General features: G+C 42.8%; 1 protein-coding gene across 1 annotated transcript in view; it reads left to right on the plus strand.

The window, feature by feature from the left end:
- The window catches only part of ADAMTS10 (ADAM metallopeptidase with thrombospondin type 1 motif 10), a 273,868-nt gene that overhangs the window by 131,189 nt on the left and 117,156 nt on the right, over positions 1–25,523 (plus strand). The window contains exons 6-8 of the mRNA XM_069216852.1: positions 12,764–12,847; positions 16,542–16,687; positions 24,603–24,646. Coding sequence (XP_069072953.1) covers positions 12,764–12,847; positions 16,542–16,687; positions 24,603–24,646 — 274 coding nt within the window. The remainder of the gene's footprint in view (positions 1–12,763; positions 12,848–16,541; positions 16,688–24,602; positions 24,647–25,523) is intronic.

Consider the following 25,523-nt stretch of genomic DNA (forward strand, 5'->3'; position numbering starts at 1 on the left):
TGTCACCAGTGGCAGCGATCAGTGCGGTCTCCGTGCTGTGGTTGGGCTGGAATCCCGATTGTGAGGCGTGATGAAGGTGGGTTTGTTCCATTATTGGGTGAGCTGTTGGTTGTTGGCTTTCTCAAACACTTTGGCTGGGTAGGGGAGCAGGGAGATTGGTCTTGAATTTTTGTTATGTCGCTGGGGTCGGCGGAGGGTTTCTTTACGAGGGGTGCTTCCCTCTGTCTGGGAAGCTTGCTGTGGAGATGGAGGTGTTGAGAATGCTGGTTAGTTCTGTGCTGACCAGGTTGGTTCTAAGGTTGAAGAGCCAGTGGTGGCAGGCGTCGGTGGGTGCCCCGGAGTGGATGGACGACATGATGGCTGGTGCTTATTGTGCGGTTGATGTCCGCTGGTTGAGGGAGGTTGTCTAGGCAATTTTTAAAAATTGTACGGGAATGCCTGAACACTTACTTATTATGGCAACTTATGATGGCAATTTATTAAACCTATTTACTATGGCAGTTAAATGGTACCAACAGTCAGAAAAGAGTTAAAGACAGTCACTGTGGTTGTTACGATCACAGATTTGTTATTTGGATGGGGATTGGTTTTTAAGGAGAGGCAGAAAGTAGAATAATATTTCGAATAAACAAGGTAGGAAAAGGGCCTCCAGTGTTGAGGAGAAAGCAGAAAAAAAGATTTGAAAGTAGATATGGCACAGGCAGCCGGAGCATTGGCCAACAGGTTTTTGGACGGGGAACAAAGAGGACAAAATAAATATTTAGGCCCTTCCTTAATTTTTGCCAGTTGCAGGCCTTTGGCACCACCACTCATTTTTTGTCTGAAACTAATTTATCAGAATCTGTCTTGGACCTAGAAGAGAGAGAAAGGCACAAAAGGGAGAAAGAAGGAATAAGAGAAAAATAGAAAACAAAGTGGCAAATGGAGGAAGCAGGGATTGACGCCAAGCTGCAAGAGTGAGATAAAGAGACATGAAGTGCAGTGTGGTGGAGGAAGAAGGTGCAAGATGGAGTCAAGACTGGGAAGCCTGGGGCATCCAGCGGCACTGGTGATGGGCTTCTAAGAATAACTTTGGTGCCTGCACTTTAAAGTGGACACATGAAGCAGAAATAATTATATTATGGAAAAGAGAGACAGGGGCGAAGTGACGTGTTGACATAGGGGTAGAGGAAGTTTGTGAATCGAATAGAATGAAAGTTAAGATAAGTTGTAGCAATCGACCTGTGTACTAACAGGAATTTCCACTCAAAGCGAGTCACACTGTGGCCTACCTCATGAATTTTTATGTGGTTGGTCAAAAATTGCTACTTACTCTGATTGGATGCAATCACAGGCATAGTAGGCTGCCGGGGCTAGCAAACAACCATGTCTGTGATTGCATTTTAAAAAATGTTTTGATTTTTAAATACAGCCCATTTTTCTGTAAAGCATACGGGGCTTTGTTTAAAAAGAATGTGTACTTTTTCAAATGGCTTGTTTCAAAATTAACCTACTCCCAAACAAGCTTTCTTTTTAAACCTCAAAGGGGAAGGGTCCCATTAGGACCCCTGCCCTTTTCAGAAGTTTACCACTGCAACTCAGTAGTTAGTAAATCTTGAATGTTTTGAGACCAGATTTTGGTCAGAACACATAGATACATCTGAAGAATTATTTTTTGAAAGGAACACCTACAACAAGCTCATGCCAAATGCCAATTCCTTACAAAGTCGAAAGCCCATTTTAGGAGTTGGTAGCAATTAACCGGTGCCTAAAACAGGAGTTGCACATATGAACACCATTTTTACTGTCTCATAGTCCAAATTGCTCTTTGCAACCGTAAACGCATTTTGAACATCAAGCCTTGTGTTTTCAAACTCTCAATATTTTTCTGTCCTGCCACCCGTCCCAACAGGTAACTCTTCTTAACAGATGCCGTTACTTGTACTATTTATAAATCTTCCCTCTCTTCATACTGACTGTATCTGACTGCTCAACCTTTTTCAATTCTATGATTAACAAACTTTGATTGTCCTTCTCCTCATTCTCTCCCTCCCTCTCTGTCTCCTCTCATGTTGTTTCTTCTTCTTCTCATTCATTTCCCCTTCTGGGATTATGAACGTCTCACCTTTTTCCAATGGGACACACCATCTACTTTCCTTGCTTTACCCTCACTGATTCTAATCAACTTGTTTTTAATTATTCTCACCATCTTCTTTAGCATTACTCTTTCATCTGGGGCATTTCTCAGCTGCTTCCTCATTGTCACCATTTTTCCTATCCTGACGAAGCCTTCTCTTGTACCTTCTTCTCTGGCCAACTTTTGTCTTAACTCTCTTTCTACCATCCTCTTAGAACTACTGAATCATGTACTCTACAAAAGTTCTCTCTGCATCTCTACTTAAACTCGCCTGTGTTCTCCACTCAATGTGATCTGTTCACATTCTCACCAGAAACTGCCTTTCTTTTAACAACAGATTGCTTGTCTTCTGCCTGCAACTCAAAGGTTCTTCTTATGTTGTTCTTTTTTCCCTCACAGCCCCTATTTATAGTCTTTTTGTACTCCGCTTCACTCTGTTTAAACTTGGAATTTGGGGCTTCATGCTTTTTTCTCCTCCTTATCTGGCCATCCTGACTCTATCATGGGCTGATGCCACCTCATATTATATCCCTCTTTAATATGGTGTTCTTGAAGGCCCCTTCTATGCCCACTTATCTTCACAATCTGCCTTGCTGTCAACTGTTCCTAAAATGTCTTCCTTTGGCCTTCCCTGTCATTTATATGTGAAGCATTCCTAGAAGACTGCCTTCTTATCTTCCTGGGGGACATTCTTCTCTTTCTGACTTTTCATCTACTGTTCAATCTTTGATTATCCTGCACTTTCTACAAACCAGCCCTAATATAACTGCATTTCTGTTCTTCTCTGCACCATCACTGTGTACCTGCCTTATGCTACTTCACCTCCCTACATTATTGATGTATCTTCTAAGATCACGAGTAGCTTTTAGCATCTGGACGACATACCCATTTGTACCTTTTAATGCAAATGGAACACTTAGGCCCTCATTAGAGATTGGGGTCGGCGGAGGCCATGGAAAGGCTGGCGGATGGGGACTCCTAATCCCCAGGGTGGCGCTGCAAGCAGCGCTGCCATGGAGAATGTGAAACCACGGGGACCGCCAGACTGCCAGCTTGCGGAATCGTGGTGGTGTCGGTGGTCTGACTGTGGCGGCTCCGCCACGGTTATAATGTGGCAGTCCCACCATCGGCCTGTTGGCAGTTGGACCGCCTCCGAGTGTCTGGCGTTCATGCGACCACCAGACTCTTAATAATCACCTTATTCTTATTGTCTTCTTCTCTCTCCTAGACCACGGATCTGAACTCCTCCTATATCTCACTATCTTTTTCTAGTCGTTCTTCATCTCCTCTTTCTGTTTTCCCTTTAGCCTCCAAAAATGGCTTTGATCTCTCCATCTTTCCTGCTGTTCTCTGGCTCCCGTTCCATCTCCTTGATTGTTTCTTCTGCACCCAGTTAAATGTGGTCATGGTCTGGCTTCTATTTACATCCCCTCCCAGCCTTTACCTTTTGTTTGTATTTTGTTTACTCTGTACGAAGCAGTGGCAAAAAGACGTTCTCAATTTGATACAATGAAATGAATGCAGCATAATAGTCTTAAAGAGATCGAACAACGCCAGACTCTCTTGAATTCGGAAGTCCTGTCTAATTTGATCACCCCGTCAGTCCTGCAGAATGCTGCACTGCAGATTTATAACTTCTCATGATCATCTCCCTAACGATCGAGCACTCTATAACTTACAGAACTCTTTTTGTAACTATCATTCTCATGTTGTGCCCTCTTCCGCGTTCAGAATCCACAGCCATATCACATTGTTTGTTTAAGGTGAGAAATACCTCCCAAATCGAATCTAATCCTTGTGATCATGGTGATTTTACAGTAGCCACTTTTTTTGTGCCACAGGGCAGCCATCAATGACGTAAGCGTGGACACCATGAGTTGTCACAGAACTGAGTGTTGGGAATTCAATGCAGGATTCATTTCAGGTTGTTCTTCTCTTTATTAGAATCGTTGCGTTGATAGGCAGCGTACAGCACAGCTCCCAGATTTACGGCCTTCTGTAAAGTCTGCGCTGCGTGTCTCTGACTTCCCCTTCGTGCACTTCTTCCTCTTTCCTATGGTTCATCTCTTTGGGGATGCTGTATTGCTCTTGTCACTCTTGGGAAATCAGGAACAACATCGCAACAGAGGCAAATGCAGGCTTTATTGGAGGGTTCTGATATCAAAAGACGTGCACTGGAAAGCGTCCAAGCTTTAAGGGGCAGGGGATGTAGTGGGTCGCCAGGCCCCGTGGAAAGTTTCAATTAAATAATTGCATACATGTGGTTCATTTTAGAAGAGCACAAGCATTTTCAGTCACTTTTTTCCTATGCAATAATGAAGAACATATACAGCCCTATCTGCCGTCTATGAAGGCTGAGGGCAGGGTGGGAGGATGGGGTCAGGGGGATGCAGATATTCTCATTCTGAGATCAGAACGTAAGATTTGTATGAATGTTTCTGTTTCGTTTCTTGTACCACAACGTTATGCCCTATGAATTTCTAAATATGCTAGCCCAAATATCCTTGGAATGATCTCTCAGTCAAATATCATGTTCTGGTCGTTGTATCGCATTCTGAGGTTAGACTCCTAGAGTGGGGTCTTATGTTAGTGTCATGGGGTGATGTTGAAGCTTTCTGGATTTCTAGAGCTAAGCCATATTATCACGTCCGATATCTGGAATGATAAGACATTCTCCGGTGAGGATCATGAGCAATCAAACCTCAAATTCTATTGTGACATCACCCCAGGAACCCAGTGAAACACTATTACATCCCATTGGAACTTGATATCATAATATGACATCTCCCAACCAACCAAGTTGAAATGTGACACTTGGATCAAAACTTAGGGTCCGATTTAGATCTTGGCGGACGAGTTACACCGTTACACCAGTGACTGATATCCTATCCGCCAAAATATAAATCCCATAGGATATAATGGGATTTATATTTCGGTTGACTGGATATCCTTCACCATTGAGAAGGAGTAACTTGTCTATTAAGATTTAAAGCAGGGCCTTAGTCCCTAGATGGCTCTTACAGCTTTTGGTTTAAAGCCAAAGTAAATCCAAAATATATCAGTATGATAAAAAAATGTTTTACTTAACAGAAACTAGGAGCAATGAGAGTGCATAAACCATTCAATATAATCAGCATTAAAAAAAAAACAATAGAAAGGCAGACGGTAGGAAAAACGCACTGACGGACTTTCCCTGTAAATCAGAAGTGTGTTGCAATTCGTAGATATCTGTCTTATCTGTGACTTAGTGTTTGTTCATTGGGCCCAGTGCAGAAACTGTAGACAACTTTGATAAGGAGGGTTTCTTTTCAACTCGAGCCCCAAGATGCTCCCAATTCAATGTATTTCACTTGCTCAGTACATCGTTCTTACCTGGTAGGTGTTAGTCTGGCCAATGGCCCTTCCAGTAAATTTGGGACTTGAGTTTCTCCTTGGTCATCCATTGGGTGTTTTGCAGGGTTGGGTGTGTGAGAGAAGAGCGACTGCCCCAGAGAAGACGGCAGCAGATGCCTTTCCTAGCAACCCAAAGGTCTTTTCTTATCTTGCTGGCCATGTCTATATGGAGGGGGCATGCTTGGATCTAACTTCAAAGCACACATTCTTATTTTGGGGCTGTCAGTCATTGAAGGAGAGGGTCCCAAAAGGGGATAGAAGGGATTATTTGTTCACATCTAATGCACTCATACCAGTGACTCCAATTAACACTATTCCAATGTCATTTTTGTAACCATTGTGTTTGAGCAAAATAACTGGGACACTGCATAACAAAGGAATATGGTTTTTGTACCCATCATCGCACACTCGTAATCCAAGTTGGAAACTATACTGTTAATAAACATCAAAGAATAAAAAGGGTCATACACAAGTCAATGGTATAATGCGCTCCAGAGTATCCATTTACTCGTGAAGGAAAATGTTGTGCGCACATAACACAAGCACGTTTCCCTCAACACTCAGCCATTACACATAGCCATTACACTCAGCCATTACCTTTAATTATAGAAACAACCAGATTCAAGACATCTAACGTAAGTGCAGATATCAGGCCAATGCTTCCAAACCGTTCTGCATCCTGCAGTACCCACAGTAATCAGCTCACCATCACAAAGCTGGAGGGTAACACAACATTATAGCCCAACAAAAACAGGCCCAAATTAATCATAGCAGAACACCACAGGATTGCATGTTTCCAGTCAACGCACATGATCAAACATCAGTCTTGGGACAGAGGATAAGCCCTCTCACAAACTGACCTTCAATATGCAGGTGTGGTACCAGTACAAACATTCATAAATCCTATACAAGTCCTATACTCAGATGGCTGTTTGTGAAAATCTTCCAGAGAAGCAGAGAATCTTAAGCCTAACCCAGTCTCTTTAGGAAGATAAAAAAAGGCATGGGGTTGAGTTTAAGATTGTTTTTACATCAGTTCAAGTAAGACAAGACTACGGGGTCATTACAAGTGTGGCGGTCTATAGACTGCCAAACTAGTGGTGGCGGTCTGGACCACCGTCAATGCAGCCGCCTGACCGCCACATTAAAACCCTGGCAGTTGGACCACCAGCTCTGCCAGGATCTTGGATCCTGGCGGTCTGGAGGGGGCAGAGACCCTAACCCATCAGGGCAGCCCTGCAAGCAGCACTGCCCTGGGGATTATGACCTTGTTCTCCGCTGGCCTTTTCATGGCTGTGTTACTGCCATGAAAAGACTGGTGCAGAACAGGTGCAGGGGGCTACAGGGGGGCCCCTGCACTGCCCATGCACTTGGCATGGGCAGTGTAGTCGCCCCACAGCCCAGCTCCCTTGCAATGTTTACTGTCTGCTTTGCTGGTGCACCCTGCGAGCTACAGCATTGCCGCCGGCTCCATTACGAGCGAGTAACAATGCTTAAGCTTGTTTCCCGATAGGCTGGGGGGGGAAACTGAGGTTTCCACCTGCAAGCCTAGCAGGAAACTCTTAATGGAGCTTGCGGGGAGATACCCTATGTGGCAGCAACATCCCCGTCGGACGTTTGGCAGACAGTGAAAACTGTCTGCTGAACACGTAATGACCCTCTATGTGTCGTACCCAGAGGAACTGTTGGCAAGCCAGACCCCCCACCCCCCCCCCCCTCAAGTTAACCAGTGAATCTGACAAGAAACAAATGACCAAAGCTACTTATAAACGGTATAACTCTGAGTTCGCTAAACTGAAATCACCAGCCTACTGTATGGAACAATACAGAGTTTTTCCATTACTGACATAAGTAAGAAATTGTGCAGTATACACACCCACTCCAGAGGGATATGGGCAGTATGCGAGGAGAGCAAAGCACTGTAGGATTCTGACTCTATTTAAAGAGACAATCAATTAAATGAATTAAGCAACATATACCTCTGATGGACTAGAATCCCGGAGACACTCTGCTTGCACAGTTTTAACTTTGCAAGGATCTCGCCTAGAAATCTTCAGCTCCGTATCTTATTGCCACATATTTATGTAATCTGTACAGTACAAACCTATTACTGAGCAGGGAAGCGATGTAACACAATGGGAATTTGGACTGTTTAGTGCTCAAGAAGAGAGAGATGTTAGAGTAAAAGAGGTGGTGCAGCTACGCAAAAAAAAGATAAGCAGAAGAGAGGAAGAGTGCTAGGAAAGGCCCAGAGGGGAGGGTCTGGCAGAGTGGCGCGTGGCAGAAATGCAGATGGTCTAGGGATTGGACTGGGAGTGTGACCCCTTCATGAGTGCTCTGTCATCCGAGAGGCTACCTTGTGATAAGTTGTTGTTTGAATATATACGGAAGTGTATAATGGAAGGAAGCTGGTAGATCAGGACAGGAATGGCAAGATACTAGAATGCCTGGAATCTCTGCTTTGACTTCCTGATTTCCAGTCTAGGTGTGCTCCACTGGAGTTCCTGTTTGTTCCCAGTTAGGGTCGGTTACCAGAACATTATTACAAGTAAACTTTAATTGCCAGCTAGGGTGGGATACCGGGAAACTATTATTGTCAGTCTTAAATTACAAGGTTCAATGGATGTTATGAATTTTCTGCATGTTCTAGATTTTGGAAAACAGTATCTGGCCCTGCACCTTATTTGCAGTACATGCCCAGTGTCAACCATCAAGTAATGGTTCACAATGTTTGAATACTAAATCCATACTCGCGTGCACATGCTATGGCCCCATCCTTCTGGTAATAAACAAAACACTGCGGGCACCAACTACTGACCCATTTCAGCTATTTCATTGTACCTAAACTTTGTAGGAATTTAGATAACCGAACACTGTCTGGAATATATGGACCCTTAAACTACTCCTTGACCTCCATTCAGGATTTGGACTACAGAGAAAACTGGGATCTGCATAAGCAAATGTCAGGGAGAGGTACTCATGCACCCTAGTTTAGGCTTGCAATCTCTTTAATCTGTGACACTGTTGACCAAGACCTAACGCATGAATGGGTAAGAAGGTGCGGTTGAGATTCAAACACAATCCTAAGGAGGGCTCCTTGATTCCTTCAAAACTGTAGTCCATATATTAAAATTGTCCATTTGAACACCCCAGCAAATGTTATGTACAATACCCTATGCAATTCTTCTGTCACCCATGCTGCATAATATTGACTACCATAGTTGAGGAGACATGGTAGTACACATGAAGATCTCACTAATTCTTCATTCCTTACATCAACAAAAAAACTCTGATCACTGTGCGTAATCCATCGGCAATAAATGAACAAATAAAAGACCATGGAAATCAATCATTAATGTCTGAAAAATGTACATTTGGTAATAAATTGAAGAAAAATTATTATTTACACCTACCTGGCTTGTAAGATAATAGCTGCTTTCTTGACTAGCCATTTGCATTGTACCAACTCAAAAGTCATATGTTTAAAGTGGAGGTAAAGACTTCAGAGTATTAGGGCCCTTGGGCCAAGAATGTTATTAATTCCTACTTGGGTGCCCAACCAAACCGCCCATTCTTTAGGAAACACTAAGGGCCTGATTCTAACTTTGGAGGACGGTGTTAAACCGTCCCAAAATTGGCGGATATACCACCTACCGTATTACGAGTCCATTATATCCTATGGAACTCGTAATACGGTAGGTGGTATATCCGCCACTTTTGGGACGGTTTAACACCGTCCTCCAAAGTTAGAATCAGGCCCTAAAAAAGTTCAAACAAGCCAAAAGCACTAGTCCTAAACTGTGCAACTCAGCCACTGGGATGAGTCTCCAGCAAGGTCCACCCAGGATACATCTTGCGTGCGACCAGCCTGAGGCACAATATTCTTTTTATTGTAGGACTCATGGAACTTCTCGTAGCGGTTGGAGTTATCTGAAGTCTCTCACAAGCCAGACATTTAGCATGCTGATGCCCCTACAATCACCTTATATTTTGATAAGATGCGGTTTAAGGTGCAGTAAATACATCTTCCATTTCAAGGTGGTTTGATTTGTTAACACTGCCTTCCTAATGAATAAAAACATTAATTTGATCTCTGATCACCCCAAAATGTAGGTAATTAAAGTTTGTATAAATTGATTTGACTAGGACTACCCACTCAAGCGTAACCTGTTTCACCTGATAAGCAAACTCGCACCTTCTACACCCCAGGTAGTCACAGATAGCCCCTTAGTTCCTCCTCCCATTAGCAACACCTATGCATGTTATTTAAGGCGCACCCTTTACTTAATAAAACGTTCATACTATTTACGAACCTAAATTACATTGTAAGTATTACAAATAGCCCTGCATCAGCCAAAATACAACATGCTTGGCTCTGTCTAAAAGAACCGAAAGAAATATTAGGAACACTGGCATGTTCATGCTATTCAGTGGGACACGTTTGTTTTCACAAGTACGAAGTGTTTAGCAATCAGGTTTCAATGGGAATTGAGACACTTGAGTTTGTCATAGAACATGATGTCCTTCCCTAGTTTTCCTGGAACTTGGGGAGTGATGAATAACATCTTTCTAGTTTTTAATCCAAACAATGTACTTATTTTTTGGGTGGACAATCCCAAAATGCTGTTGTTTTCTTGTATTATTGACTTCATCAGACACATGGCAAGCCTAGAGCCTGGTTTTTGATTTACTTCACCACAATCTTTAAAGCGTCACCAAAGGAATAACCAGCGAACATATAATATAGTTTAATGCATTTAAGCAATACTCCATTCCTTTGACTTGTCTTCAACCTTTATAGTTACCGCATGAGACAGTCCAAGTCACTTACTCCAAATCATTATTCCTTATGGCTACTCAGATAGTTACCGCTGGGTTGAAACGTTAACACATACAAATAGGCAAGGGATAGATTATTTCTGACAAGGCTAACTGATTGTCCTGGTTGTGCTCCTGTTGTTAAATTAATCCTTCTCGTAAATAAACATTTTTTTTACATGTATGATTGTCATCAGTGAGCACTACACGTTCAATACGTAATTTGAAATGTATAATTAAGTGATTTATCATGTCTTCAAGCATGCCCCCCGCCCCGCTGTGAGTGCATCTGGGTTAATGTCATTGCTTGCATTTCATGAATAGATTCTCTGCTTCTGATTATGTTAAAACAACTCTATTTGCAAGCAAAAATATTGATCACCAACACCATATTTTGGACAGATAATTGTCATCTAAAGTCTAAAGTTTAGCTGCTTTGTGAAACCTTCACGAACTACTGATTTGCATAGGTAGATTGAGCAGCCGCTTTTTGAAACATTCTCCATGAATACTCATGAATGTTTACATACACGAGTCCGCTCTGTCCAAGGTGTTCAGCATTATGGGGCCTCGCCGTTTCCCCTGCACAGTTTTACCTCTTGATACCAAGGTGCACAAACTAAAACAAGGGATAACATCTGGTATCGGCTTTGCCAAGGGTAAACCTTCATGTTTTCCCTCAGTTCAGCCTACTGACCCCAATCAGACTCCTCGGGGTAGAATCGCAAATTGGAGCAAAATTACCACTTGAACTTAAATGGAATGGGGCACAAACGGTGTCTGTGCTGAGCACGGACTTAAAGGTGAGTATTTATTTTGGGAAACCTTCATTAAGATCTTTTCTATGCTCTGGTGTACTTTTGAGGGTTCAGCAACCTCCTAGGTTCTCTTCACAGGATCAGATAAAGAAACCTTATAGCACAGCCTCATGCACTGAACCACTCTCTTTTCGTCAATATATTGAATTATAGATGGGTGAGAGTGAGTAATGGGGTTGTTTTCACCAAGAGGTTCTGAGTGATATCAAATAGAAGAGAGTGAAGCTTAAGTTGTCTATGTCACTCAGAACCCCGAGGTGAAGCACATCCATGTTATTTATTCTTATATATCTTTTATTGTATGCTCTGCATGGCCCACCCACATCATTTGCCCATTCTTGCAACTGCTGTGCAAGGGCAGAGGAGTACTTGAGGAGCTGAGATGGCATGGGCACTACTTTATTTTACTAAAAAGCCCACCATCACCACCTATTGTGTTTACCATCTGTTCCTCGCCCTCGGAGCAGAAGGCTAGTACCACACTGACTGGCTGCCAGACAGCCTTGTCTGGGAAGCCGATAGAATTCCTTTATGATGTACCAACCGTGGTAGACACATTTTTCAACGGTTACTACATTATTGCAGTAAATACCAGATTTAGAATCTAGACTTTATGAGAGAGGTTTCCAGTTGAAGCCATGCATAATATTAATAGTAAATAATACTTTACTTTTGTGTACTGTTTGTACTGCTTATTTTTAAATATAATATGAGGTTGTCCATGCTAGGTTTAAGTAGGCTAAATATGTGCCAATTGATTTTTTATGTAAATTTGTCTTGTGTGGAGAATTATAAAATACAGTGTGAATCTAGCCTTCCTAGATCTAAGGTCGAAATCCCTAGTATACTACTTATATCCCACAGTTTAGCTCCTTAGCTAAAAGGTGCTACCTGTGACAAAATAATTGGTACTTAAGGGGTGATTTAGAGATTCGCCGACAATTGAAAATCCGGTCCACCAAACTGTTGGTACCCCGCTATTTAGGCTCCAGAATACCATGTGCGCACATTAATGTAGTTCAAGTTGGGTCTGACAACAGAAAGGGACCTTCGACGGCCTAATGGAATAAGGGCTGTCAGAAGAATGGCACAATACTGCCTGCCATTTATGGCAGATAGTGTGTTTTTTCATTGGGGACAGAACAAATCTAAGTACTCCATGGGTGTGGAGCTCATCAGTTTTTCTGTTATGTCAGTAACAAACCGTGATTTTGGTAATTTGTGTTTGAAAAACAGAAAGTTTGTAATATTTTGGTAGACGGACGTAAAAACAAGCGGCAGCCATCGAGAAAATATTTGGTACCCTGAGAGGAAGCACCATAACGGTGGTTCCTGCCAAGATATAGAGATCATCACTGGGCAAGCATGGATTTCTAAATCTGGTGGACAATTGTCCATCAGGCCGGCGACAGAATGTCCTCCTCCATCCTGACGGACACTGTACCATCCCCCAAACTCTATATCTGGTTCTTAGTTCATTGACTTCAAAGGTTAGTTAACTTAACGAGCAATCTTGCTACAAAGGACAGGCTGGAGGGGGCTCTCTAATTATGTGCCTAGTAGAACTGATTTAGGATTAATTTTTAAGACTGATCTTTTTTTGTTTCCTGGAGGTCAGGTTGCCAAACTTTTCCAGGACTCGAGTCTCGGGAATATTGTCAACATCTTAGTAACCCGTCTGATTCTGCTGACAGAAGATCAGGTAAGAAAGTATCCAAAATGAGCAAGAAACTGCTGGGATTTGATTGCTATAGTATGATAAACCACTGCATGTCTCCTGGTCTACTGAGCACCGATGTTAAGAATATCTCTGCATCTTTTACTTATTGACATCATATGTCTGATGCATAACTAGCTTCTGACTCATGTCTGTCAATGTTCAGTCCTGTGTCTCCTCACAATTCTTGTGGCCAAGTGACCAGAATAGATTAGTTTGGCTCCCCCGCCGAACCTGCTCCACCAACTTTAAACAATTAGATGGCCAAAGATTCATGGTCTGAGCAACCAAGCTGTGAAATACTTTTCCATTTAGGTTTGGCATGGCAACAATACAAATAATAACATGTGAAATCTGCTATTACCAATGTTTAAAGGCATTCGATAAAGCATAAAAAAGTCTCTTGTGTGCATAATCGTTTTCTGTTGTTTTTATCCACGCCTGTTATTCACTGCTGTTAGGAAGAATTTCCTCATAAACTTATTTAACCTTTATACCTTATTATTATAATCAGACATCATGAACGCTTATCTTAATTGACCTACACATAAAAATATTACACTAAAGGTAAAACTATGATTCTGCGTGAATGGCAGATCATTTCAATGGGTATGGTGTTCCTATAAGTCAAAGCCAATACCAAAAACTCTTCATGACAAAACTGATAAATTTCTAGTAACATCTGTGCGTCCAAAAAAGCTCCCGGGAGGACCTAAGGATAGGCATGTTGTATTATTCCCCAATTGTAGAATTTAGTAAAACGTATTAACTGTTATTTCATCTGTTCAGAGATTTGGGTTTAGTGGGATAGATCACGCAGCACTCTGCTTGTCACCCATGTGTGGCAGCCTGAAGAGTACTAAACAGTCGTGGCTCGGTGCGCTCTAAAGGGGCGGGGTGGCGTGCGGAGGGAGTAACAAAACATTTAATAAATAAAACAAAATCGTACCTGTTCCACTGCCGTGCCACGCCGCTCCTCTTTCCTGGTCACCACAGGCACAAGCTCTCAGCCTCCCCTGCCACCAATCCTGACGCTGCTCAGAGCAGCATTAGGATTGGCTGGAGTGCCCAGCGAGGGTGCTCCCAGGCAGACTGGTAGCCTGTGCCTGCTCCTTCCAGCCAAGCAACACAGTGCCGGGCTGGAGAGAGCACAGTGCGCATGTGTGCTTGGCCAGCCCGAGACGACTGGCCAAACATACATGTGCACTGAGGGGAGTGCACAGTGCACTCCCACCAGTGCTCGTCATCCCCAATGCCCTGCCACTTTAACAATGAAAGGATAATAAACTTAGTTTATTATCCTTTCATTGTTAAAGGATCTGCAGCAGTTGCTGCTGGCAGGGGGCGGGGTGGGGTGACACTCCTTCGTCATAGCAGAGGAGCCACTGCTGCTACTAAATGGGACGTTATACTGGAAAAATAAAAAAAATAAAATCAGAGCATGAAGCCCGAAATCCCTTGAACCCGGAGGCTGTTCTGCAGGTTTGCGTGATGGATGATGTATAAGGGCTTAGATCAGGTGATAGAAGGCGCAACTCTCCAACATGGGTAGGATTACCAAGTAGATAAGATCATCAGTTACAGCTTCATTGGGCAGTTGGGTTCTTTTGTTGAAGAGTTTGCTTTAGGAGTTGGCAGTATTTCTAGGTTTCTCTTGATAGCACAGTTACCTGAAAGATGTTTAGTTACCAATTTTTTTAGATCTACATAGAAAGGGCTTTGGCTCTATCCAGAGGAGTTTTACTCCCTTGTCTCATGCTATTGGCTGTTTGTTGTATCATTCCTCCCTCTAAGGAGTACTTTCAGTGAAATGCATGAGGGACTTTTTACATCTCGTCTGTATACTCTGTCATCACACTGTCACATTTTAGACCTGATTTATATATTGGTGACAGAGTATACATAGCACCAAGATAATGGTCCGCCCACCAAATTTAAAAGCGGGTGGACCTTAGGTTTAATCACAGTGGAGACTATTCCATCTCCACTTTGATTAAACCCCTCTGTCAGCTGTTGCAGTGTGCAGTGGGGATTGACTACCTGTGGCAAGTTGGGTGCAGGGCCTGGGTGCAACATTGTTACTAGATAGATAATTTTTTTCTTTATTTGGTTAAAACACATAACCATGACAGATTAAAAACATATGAAATCACAAAAAACAAGCAAGTGAAACATAGGCCCTTTTAAAACCACAAATACTTTACATAACTAATTATATGACTCGGTGATGCCAGGACCACAAGTTACTTGAGGTCCGAAAACAGACAAGATTCACCCACCCTCCGTGGGTCTGGGAACTTGACGATACAGTTAAAAAAACTGGCCCATGTGTACACAGGTGCGAAGCTCCTCCAATACTAATGATACTACGTTCAACACACAAAAACTTTGTGCAATAGCCAATATCTTTAGATCTGAACTGGATGCAAATCCTTGGGTAGCATTTTTTTTTATACATATTTATATTCACTGAACCAACCAAAAGTTACAGGGATGTTATAGTTAGGAAATAGTTTTTTTTTTAAACATACAAATTCACTTTAAAAAATCAAAGGTTAAAGGGATGTTATTTTTAGGATCCCATTTTAAATGTATGACACCATAGAAATTCACCAGTTAGTTAGTTATCTCAAGTAACTATAACTTGCGCCCTACGGTAACTATAACTTGCGCCCTGGCCATGCAGTTTTATTGTCAAAAAAAGTTACTGAAAATATTACATTGATATTATCGATGATGTTATCAGAGATGTCATGAGTGGCGTAATTTGTGGGGTAATCAGCAGTGCATTGGCGACAGCGCAAGTTAGTTACCATAGGGCATATATAGAGGTATAGTTGCTTGAGATAACTCAAACTATAACTGGTGAATTTCTATGGATGTGCACATTTAAAATGTGAGCCTAACTATAACGTCTCTGTAACCTTTGGTTTTTTAAGTGAATTTTCTGTGTTTTTTTCTAATAAGTTGATTCCTAACTATAACGTCCCTGTAACTTTTAGTTCTTAAGTGAATTTCTATGTTTTTTAAAATTTGATTTCCTAATTATAATGTCCTTATAACCTTTGTTTTTTTCCAGTGAATTTCTATGGTTTTTCTAATGGCCGTGCGTGGTGGCGGTTGGCCGCAGGGCCTGACCTGCGTGAGAGTTTCAGTGGGTCTATGAGTGGGTGTGAGAGTGACAGTGGGCCTGTGAGTAGGTGCATGAGTGTCTGTCTGGGTGTGAGAGTGGGTGCATTAGTGTCTTAGTGGGTGCAACAGTGTCTGTGTGGGTCTGTGAGGGGTGCTTGAGGGTTTCAGTGGGTCTGTGATTGGGTGTTAGATTCTGAGTGGGTCTGTGTGTGGGTGCGTGAGGGTGTGAGTTGAGCAGGTGGCCCCCCGAACAGATAATATTTTTAGCCCGGGGGAGGTGGCAGTCCCCGGGGCTGCGGGGGCTGTGCGGCTAATGCTTTGAGATGGAGCTCCTTAAAGATTTTTGAAATCGTATGATAATGAAATGTATGAAGAATGTTAATTTATACTGATAGATATGAGTAGTATACATAGAATGTAAACACTGGTAGACTTGTCAATCCCACGTCCTCAGACTATGATGAAAGCCATATTTTGTTTACTATTAGCTTCAGGGATTGAGCCTGAATGTGTGATAACTGTCTTTTTTTTTTTTTTTTTTTTTTAGCCCACTTTGGAGATTAACCACCATGCTGGAAAGTCTCTGGACAGCTTCTGCAAGTGGCAGAAATCCATTGTTAATCGGAATGGGAATGGAAACGCCATCCCGGAGAATGGGATTGCCAACCACGACACAGCAGTACTAATTACCAGGTAGGGTTTATCAGGCACCACATACTAGATGAATGTACAAGTAGATAGACAGCCTGTTCTAAGTATATGTGGAAAATAGCTTGCACACACCCTGGTGCATGCTGGTGTTAGTTCTACACTTTTTAGCACATCTCCCTAGTATGGCTTCAGGGCCATTGTTTTGGCAGATCTCCCTGTCCCACCTTAACCGACTAGCAGGTACTTGGAAGCTGCTGAGAGTAGCAGGTAGCAACATTTAATCCTAACACCTCAGATGATCTTAATGGGTGCTGGTGGGCATGGAAAACAGAAAGATGTGACTCATCCCAGTCTGCCACCTCAGAGGGAGGAAAAAGCCTGGGTTGTGAAGGATCATCCCTGAACCTTCAATAGCTTGGCACGGTGAGGAGCATGGCAAGCCTCTCTTACATCACAACTGAGTGCCAGAAGCAGGGACAGGACTCAAGTGCTACCAATCGCGACTCTACCTGTCTCCTGGGCCTTCTAATGCCAGAGCCCAAACATATTTGGTAGGCATGGATGAGGAGTGAGACTGATTAGACAAATGCACAGCTACACCATATGCTTGAGACTATAGATTGTGAAGCTGCAATGAACATTTGAGGCTATACCTGAGAAAGTGTCACCGGACCTGCACAATGGGATGGTGCTCTGTCCATGGTAATCCTGTAATGTGCCCAAAAACGCAATGCAAGTGCATTTGATGCTCTCCACATGGATATCGGGTGGCACTAGGCAAGCAACGGTACTTGAGCACTTGTGGCTCTACCTGGCTTCTGAAGGTTGTGCATAGATATGTAATGGGTGTTTCTTGGTGTATGATGCCTAGCTTTGCCTAGGCAAGAGAGACTGGTCCGTGGCATCCAAAACTTTAGCTAGGCATGTAAGGTTGTTTCTAGGTATTTGAAGACGTGTTTAGCAATTCCCATGTGAAAGGCGCTTATAAGGTTGTGTCTGACTAATGTGAGTATTTGAGGTTGTATCTGAGTTTAATGATGCTGTAGGGTGCATGATACTAGACCAGCACATTTGAGGCTACATCTGAGCATACAATGCTATACACCTAGCAAAGGATGGTCATTACCAAGGTGTAGTTTGGTTGTACCTCGATATACAGTGTGTGTACACTGACATACATTGTTTCTGGATGGTCACATGATTGCTGTGCCCGCACATGTGATGCAATGTCTGGGTATTTTGATATATGTCTGAGCACATGATGGTTGTCCCTACGGATTTCATGGCATCTGTATTAGAAGGGTAATCAGGGATATAGGGTTGTGCCATGACCCATGCTAGTTGTCCCTGAGCATATAGGGGCCTTGTCTGTTCATCAGAATCTAATTTGCAATCTATAGTTAAGCCTGGGCCCTTGAAGTGTGCCAGTGACTCTATTAGATCTGGTAATTTAGAATGTGTCTGAACATTTATGGATAGACCCAGATTTTACAATGTGTGTTGCATTTGAGGATGTTTTGAAGCTGTGCCTGGGCATTTAAATCTTCACCCAGCAATGGAATTTTGTCAAATATTTAAGCCTTCCAGGACATTTACTTGCTGAGCCTGGGCATCTAAAACTGCTCCTGGGCATGTGATGGCACTGCTTGCATTTGGCCAGTTGTCGTTTAATATGAGCATATTATAAGTGGCTATTCAGTGAATGCACCTCTGACAAGTGTGCAGCCATGACATGCTAAGTCAGTAGTCTCATCAATAAATGGATAGCATTTATAATAGTTGTATCTGCATACCTGTTCCCACTTTTTGAGATTTCGAACTTATTTAAATTTTCAATAATGATAATTATACGAATGGGTCACATGAGTTCAGTTTCTGTGAAATCATCTGGGTCAAAGGTCAGGTGATGTCGCTTCTTCCTGTTTCATTTTGGTAAACAAACATCCAGACATTATACACCATCAAACATCTGAACACTTGACAGTAGGAGCAGCCAGTCTGATCTGAAAGTACCTAATGTGTTGTAAAAACCTTACAAACATCATCCTGATATAGGAGCCAAGCTAATACTATTCTCACTTTCCACAGTCCTGGTAATTAAAAATAGTTGTAGAAATGTCCGTCCTATTCACATCATTCCTAGGTTTGCCTAGGTTAATAAAAGGTGTTGCAGCCTTTTTTCAAGGAATCTGTCTTATTATGATAATTCTGACGTCTTGGAAGTGCTACATCGAATCGAAGGCAAAGATACAGACTAAACAGTTACTGAAGTTTAGAGCATCTTCTCCCGAAGACGGATTCACTTTGGTCCTAAGGTGAATAAAATTATTGTTACAGCCATTTCACATGAGCACTCTTAAGAAATCACCAGCAAAACCTGCTGCTAAAAGATTAATCAGACTTGTCCATCCTGAAGGACAAATCAGGCAGACCTGAATCAATCTGCTGAACAACCTGTCATTAACAACTTAACCAGACACATCTTGTACTAAGGGCTTAACAAACAACGTTGGGTATTAAGGATTCTCCATAGCACATCAGCTGGTAAGTACTTCTGATGGTAGGTCGAGCTTTACAGCCAAACACCAAAAAGCCAAAAAGGACTTACCAGCACAGATCAACCAGTAAGGACAAAGCCAATGCTTCGGAGCTAACTGAGTGCCTCATAGTGACTGATCAGAACTGATTCATGGCTGAAAAGTTTGCAAAGTGGACCACCTTGGAATGTCTAGTTGGGATCACCTCACTCCTAGTAATGTATCAGTGCAGATGGCCGAACAATATTGTCTCACCACAACAAATCTACTTAAAGACTTACCTGGGTAAGTCCTGTGGAATGCGAAGAACTCAACAGGACAGATTCCCTGGAATGGCAGGGTCTTGGAAGAACTGATGCACTGCTAAAGGCTCACAAAGAAATAGGCATTGTTGAGGATGGTTCATGAATGATCTATCTACTACTAAAGCTCTCCCAAGACAGATTTCCTTCTAGGGATTCATTGGTTGGATCCCCTGCTGAGGACCTACTAAAGCAGATGCAATACTAAGGGCGAAATTAATTTGCTGATCTTCGATAAATGCTACGTTTTTCTACAATATATTGCCCCAGCTTCGAAGACATTAACATATTTGACCCATTACCAAGAGCATCAACAAAGGCAGTGGAATCATTCAGCTTGCTGATCGTGACATTCTAAATCCAAGACTTGTGCGTGCCACAGGAGCTCCTGTCTAATCTAGCTGTGACTGGATGCATTTCGCTGCATTAGAAACATTGATATCAAAGTTTTACACCAACCATCTTTACTGAATTCAGCCACATTAATTGTGGTGTATTTATACGGTGTATGCTCATTGTATGTAGCTATGGAAGGAGCTGTATCAAGTGCCAAAGTGGCCATATTCTATTAAATGTGCGCTTGGGAGAACTAGGTTTTAGTCCCAAATTCCACACTTGTCCACACTACTGATATCACAAAATAAGCAGACTAAATACAATTGTAGCTACCACCTGTTAGTAAGTGGACGCAAACCTGAAGGGGCCAAGGCGAAGGTGCTAGCTGTGGGCAGAAAAGGAAAATTATTGACAACTGTCTGGCTCCAAACCCCTTAGCTCAGTCTCAACACCAGTAAATGTAGTAGGTGTTGACGAGACATCCCTGTCCTGAGAGTTTTCTTTGTTTCAAAGACCTAGGTGCCTCGTAAACCTAATCAAACTCGTGAGGTGATAAACTGTTTCAGAACATTCACCCCAACATACTAATGGTATATTGTACACTTTATAGACGTTAAACAATAACTACAACAATAACCAGTTATTGCATCAAAGATAAGCTTATTTCACTAATATTCCTATGGTCAAGCCATACTAATCTCACTAAAACAGAACAACATTCACATCAACAGTAAACACCTTTGGGTTTGCTCACTGTAATAGGCAGTAGTTCCGCAATCCAAATTACTTGTCACATACATTGAAGAGGATTCAAAATGCAGCATCCTTACTGGTCATAACTATAATGACATTTAAATATAGATCACCAATCAAAATACCTATTATGTCTAGGTACTAACTATTGTATATAGAAGTGTTTCACCAAAAAGGAACCAAATGTTTCCCATACAGTTTTACTAAGCATGTTCTACAAGGGAATCTCCGCTCATCTATGTAAAATTGACTCGCCTATTAGCATCTTGTAACCAAATAGTAGGAGACAGAACTTCCTCAGTGGTGGCTCCAAAATGCAGTGTTCCTCATCTATGCACATCCATAAAGTGGAACAACACGAGTCACCATCTTCTGAAACTGCATCATTTTTTATAAACTGCTCGAGTCTGCTAATGTTACATAACAAGGTTGGCCTTTAGAAAGTGCAAAGATTACAGTCCTTTGCATGCAGGGTGGGATGCATTCCATGCAACGCAGGTAATAAGAGATTATTGTCCTGTAGTGCTGTTCCCTGCAGTTCGGCGTTTGTGGATTATGGGCTCATATGATAGGCAGAACGCACTACCCTGGTGTGTGCCCCAGCGCACCATTTAACTGGGTGACCAGATGCAGGCCGAATCATTGATCCCAGTCAGTCGGTGCAACGAATTAGTGCATGACCTTTGGGGCAGTGCATTGGGGCAGTTGATTGAAGGAGCTTTTCACTGTGCAGGCAGCAACCCAGCCTGCTTTTGAAAGAGGAGAGCACTGTGTAGGCTGTAACTGCACTTGTCTGTAAGGGGATCCATAGGAACACAATTTCTCTCTTTACAAGGGGCATCCTCATGGGCCACACTGAGGGTGCATTGTCTCAATGAAGGGCATGGTCACAGCCTCTCCTGATAGCCTCTTCGCCTCTGAGGAGGTGTAAGAAACACTGGGGGGCACAAAGGAAACTGTTTTCTCATTTGGGTAGGTACACACTCCCATGCAAATTAGCAAACACCCCGATGACATAGCGCCTGTGTACATGTAGCGCCAGAACAATCTGTATTTTAGAAGGGGTTGCGCAACCATTTGCGGACTCTTCAGTAATACCAGAGTCTAGGGGTGCACACACCCTTTGCACCTCTGGGGTACTTTTGATAATATGACTCAGACGTGCAGGGTTAATGGTATGCAGATCATGGCCCCTTAAAGTTTCAGAGGCTGATCTTGCTGTATTGGGGTTCAATAATGAGATCCTATCAGACGCTATCAGTTGGCGTTTAGCTCACTAAGCCATCTTTGTGGAGTCACTGAAGAATTGTAGTTGCGAGCCAAGCCTTTGAAACAAGTCCTCACCTCAAAGGCCCTACATTGATTTTTCTGGGTTTATTTATATAGTGGTAGTAACGCGTGGATGGTGTCCCTATGCTGAACATTGCGCTTGGCTACACACCCTGTGGCTTGGCAGAGTCCTTTCTATTGTATGTTCAGCAGGACCGAAGCGGCCAAGGGATCGTCCCTCGGGTGCTTCATTAGTGCTTTAACCTCCTTGCACATTCCTGCGGTGATTGCTGCCTGCGAGCATCTCGGCACATGGTGCCTTCTTTCTTTCAATCACTTATTGCAGTGAGGGTGACATCCAGGCTGAGTGTTTATTTTCACTCACAACAAGGATTGGGACTTCAACTAATCCGTTTCTTATTTTTGTTTAGCTGCCAACTGGGCCCATGTAATGAAAGTGAGCTCTGCCAGCCTTATGTTTTTAGCCAACAGCTGTAAGCCTGCTGGGACTTCTCTGCACATACTTATAATGAGAGATGTGAAAATGCGTGTCCTGTATCAGTTGATGAAAAGCCTGGAGTGACTGAAGGTCGTCCCCTTGACATGGAAGAAGTTGACAGCTACTTTTTTAATGTCCCTCCATGTAAAAAAAATATATATATATATATATTATGATAGCAAATTTACTTAATTTGACCAAGTGTTTACAGGGGCTTAATCCTGGAATTCATTTTACAGTGCAGAACTGAATTGTGGTGTTTGCATTCATCACTGCATTGGCTGGATGTGTGTACTGGGTGCTACAAACTTGACTGGGAAGGGCAAGGAAAAGAGGGGGGCTGGTGGTGACGACACTGGATTGGCGCCTCCTCCCCCTTCACCTTGTCTTGGTGGATCGAGGAGGAACCCCACTATTTTTAACACATACACTCTGTAGCTGGATATTCCTCTTCCCAAACTGGGGCCCACACACTGACAGTACAGGATGGGAGGGACCACGGGAATCACGGACCAACCTGCAGAAATGGTCAGGCTATTCCTCATTTGTCTCCACGAAGTTTCTACATCTCAAGTTGGGCCCTTATGACCCTGTTATGACTCACCTGTAGTTAACCTACAGGTGGCGCCTTTAAGCTTACTGTAGGATGGATGCCCATCGGTAAGCCAGTCAGGCCCTCAAACACCACTCAGGCTGGGTGATGAAGAGGGAAAAAGGACACGAGGGCACGATGGGGAGACGACATAAATGTAAATTATAAACAGAATACCGATCTTTCATTCTAGTAAAGTCAAATCAGTGAAGATCCACCTGAAGAAAAAAGAGCAAAGTAGTAAACTGATTGCAGCTGCTGAGCAGTAAACTGACTGTGAGTTATGTGCACACTTTATCTGAATAATGACATTCTAACCAGGGCAAGGAGGCAGAGATACAAAATAAGTCAAGTCTACTAGTCCTTTGTACACATTCACTAGATTGCCTAACATTGACTTCTTTAAGTTATGGTGGATGGCAAGCACTATACTTCCAGCGTGCCTCTCGTTGAGCTACTGCCTTCTGCTATGGCACTGGCATGCAGACGTAGTATTTATTTACATTTAGAACCTCAAGGAAAACACGTAGGTCACCTGACTGGGGCTGGGTGTATAAATTGTACCACCGAGTCCCAGGTGCTTGTGAGTCGAGTCGAATGCTGGCCCGCTGCGTGGTCTGTATGGGGAGCCACTGGCCAAGTGGCCTGACTATTTCCTGCCAGTGGTAAGAAGACCACCACGGGTTACACCATTCAGCCAGAGCGTTGCGTGCAATTTTTACATCTTCCCTTTAAACTACGTCAAGACAATTAGGACTTGATAACCCTTAGTTAGGTACAGTTTTCAGGGTGAAAAGGAGCCCAGTCCTGATGACTGCCCTAGACCAATAAAGGTCAGTGGTTTAGTGGTGGAATCATGTTGACATTTAATGAGGAACTACATTGGAAAACTCCCCTAGAACACTGATTTTATTAATCTCTCCATGGCTAAACTTTCCAGTTGTTTCCCTTTTCTTGCTCAGGGGCCCACTGTGTTGATCCTCTGGGCAACTATGGTGAGAAGGTGGGGATGATGATGATGCAAGACACTAGGGGAAGTGAGGGCTCCTCGTCCTTTTTAAGGAAGAGATCCTCCCTCCCTCTGATTGGGTTCTTTGGATAGGGTATCAATTCTCTGTGGTAGAAGTCCGAGTGTTGCTTGTATAGTGAGTGTAAGGGACTATGGTGGTATATAGTTACCGAGGGAGGGTGGATCACCAGCACCACCAAGCTTTTTCTTATCCCACCACTTTTGAATGGTGATATTAAAGGACATTTAAATAGCCATAATTTGGAGGTACAGGTACGCAAAATAAGTAATTTCACATCACAGATCATAGAATCTCACTATGTTGGATTTTTCCTCATCATAAATTTATGGTAGGCTGTTGGTCAGGAGTAATGCAAGTGTGTGCCCCACCATACAAATAGGAGAACACCCCCAATGCTGTAAGTTTTGTGGAATCTGTATACCCCTTGCCTTCCTTCTACATTTTGAAGACCTCTTTCATCAATCTGGTTGATTACGAAGAGATCCATTTTTAAAGAGGAACCTTAAACTGATGGATTTCTAGTTCTATCAAAGGGCGTGCTGTGTGTGGAAATATAAAATGTTAGGAAGATTACAGTTTCTGGAAGCCCTGTGTCAAGACCCATCTCAACTACGATTGTCTACTCTTTTTTCTTTCAGATATGATATCTGCATCTACAAAAACAAGCCATGCGGAACGTTAGGTAGGTCTGATCCGCACCTAAAGGTGAGTGCAACAACAAGGGTCTGCTTAACTCCTGGAAACTATCTAGGTTGCAGCACTAAACTTAAAAAAGCCGAAAATGCATGTGCTTCCTATTTTAAAAACCTCCAGCCATGTCAGATTGTCACCACTATCCACTTAAAGGTTAGTATAATGGCCCCAATGGAACCCATGAACTGGTCAAAATGCTACAGAAAGCAAAAAAAACTCAGTTTATTCCAATGTTATCCTTTGGTACGGATGAGAAGGGTGCCACAAAGGTCCATGGATACCAGGACTCCCTGGTCAAAGTGCGACTATCAAGTCCAGTAAAGGTATCCTTTTTTAGGTCTAGGGCAAGAGGTTCTGGTTTTATGCTGGGAAAAGTAAGGTTGCAAGTGCTGGAATATTAAGAGTAAAAATAATAAAATCTGGACTGGAGTTTCGAAACACACGTGGACCTTGTAAACTTAGCAGGGCCGAACTTCACTCGGATCTAGTTTTATGTGCAAGCCATACAGAGATTGAGCAGAGATGTTTTTGTTCCCAGCTGCCTAGCTTGAACAAGCAATTTCATCCTGCTAAAAAATAAAACAGTGCATCACACAAGAATGAGTGTAATCGATTACCGCTGGCTATGACATTTGGTGCACTTGCAGTCAGTCCCATGCCACTTGGCATGGAGGATGATATCGCTGTTTTTTAAATATATAGCTTAGCTGCCAAACAGCTCGGTCATGAGTGTGGCTTTCAGCCAGCCCACGATTCTCAGCATGCTGGGACTTGTAGGCCTATGCTTCTAGGTGAAGCAGAAGTGCATGGCCCAGCATGCCTAGGGTTGTTGGTGACTGCCTGAAGCTGCTCTCTTCTCCCCTCCA

Source organism: Pleurodeles waltl, chromosome 12, assembly GCF_031143425.1.
Source record: "Pleurodeles waltl isolate 20211129_DDA chromosome 12, aPleWal1.hap1.20221129, whole genome shotgun sequence".
Lineage (NCBI taxonomy): Eukaryota > Metazoa > Chordata > Amphibia > Caudata > Salamandridae > Pleurodeles > Pleurodeles waltl.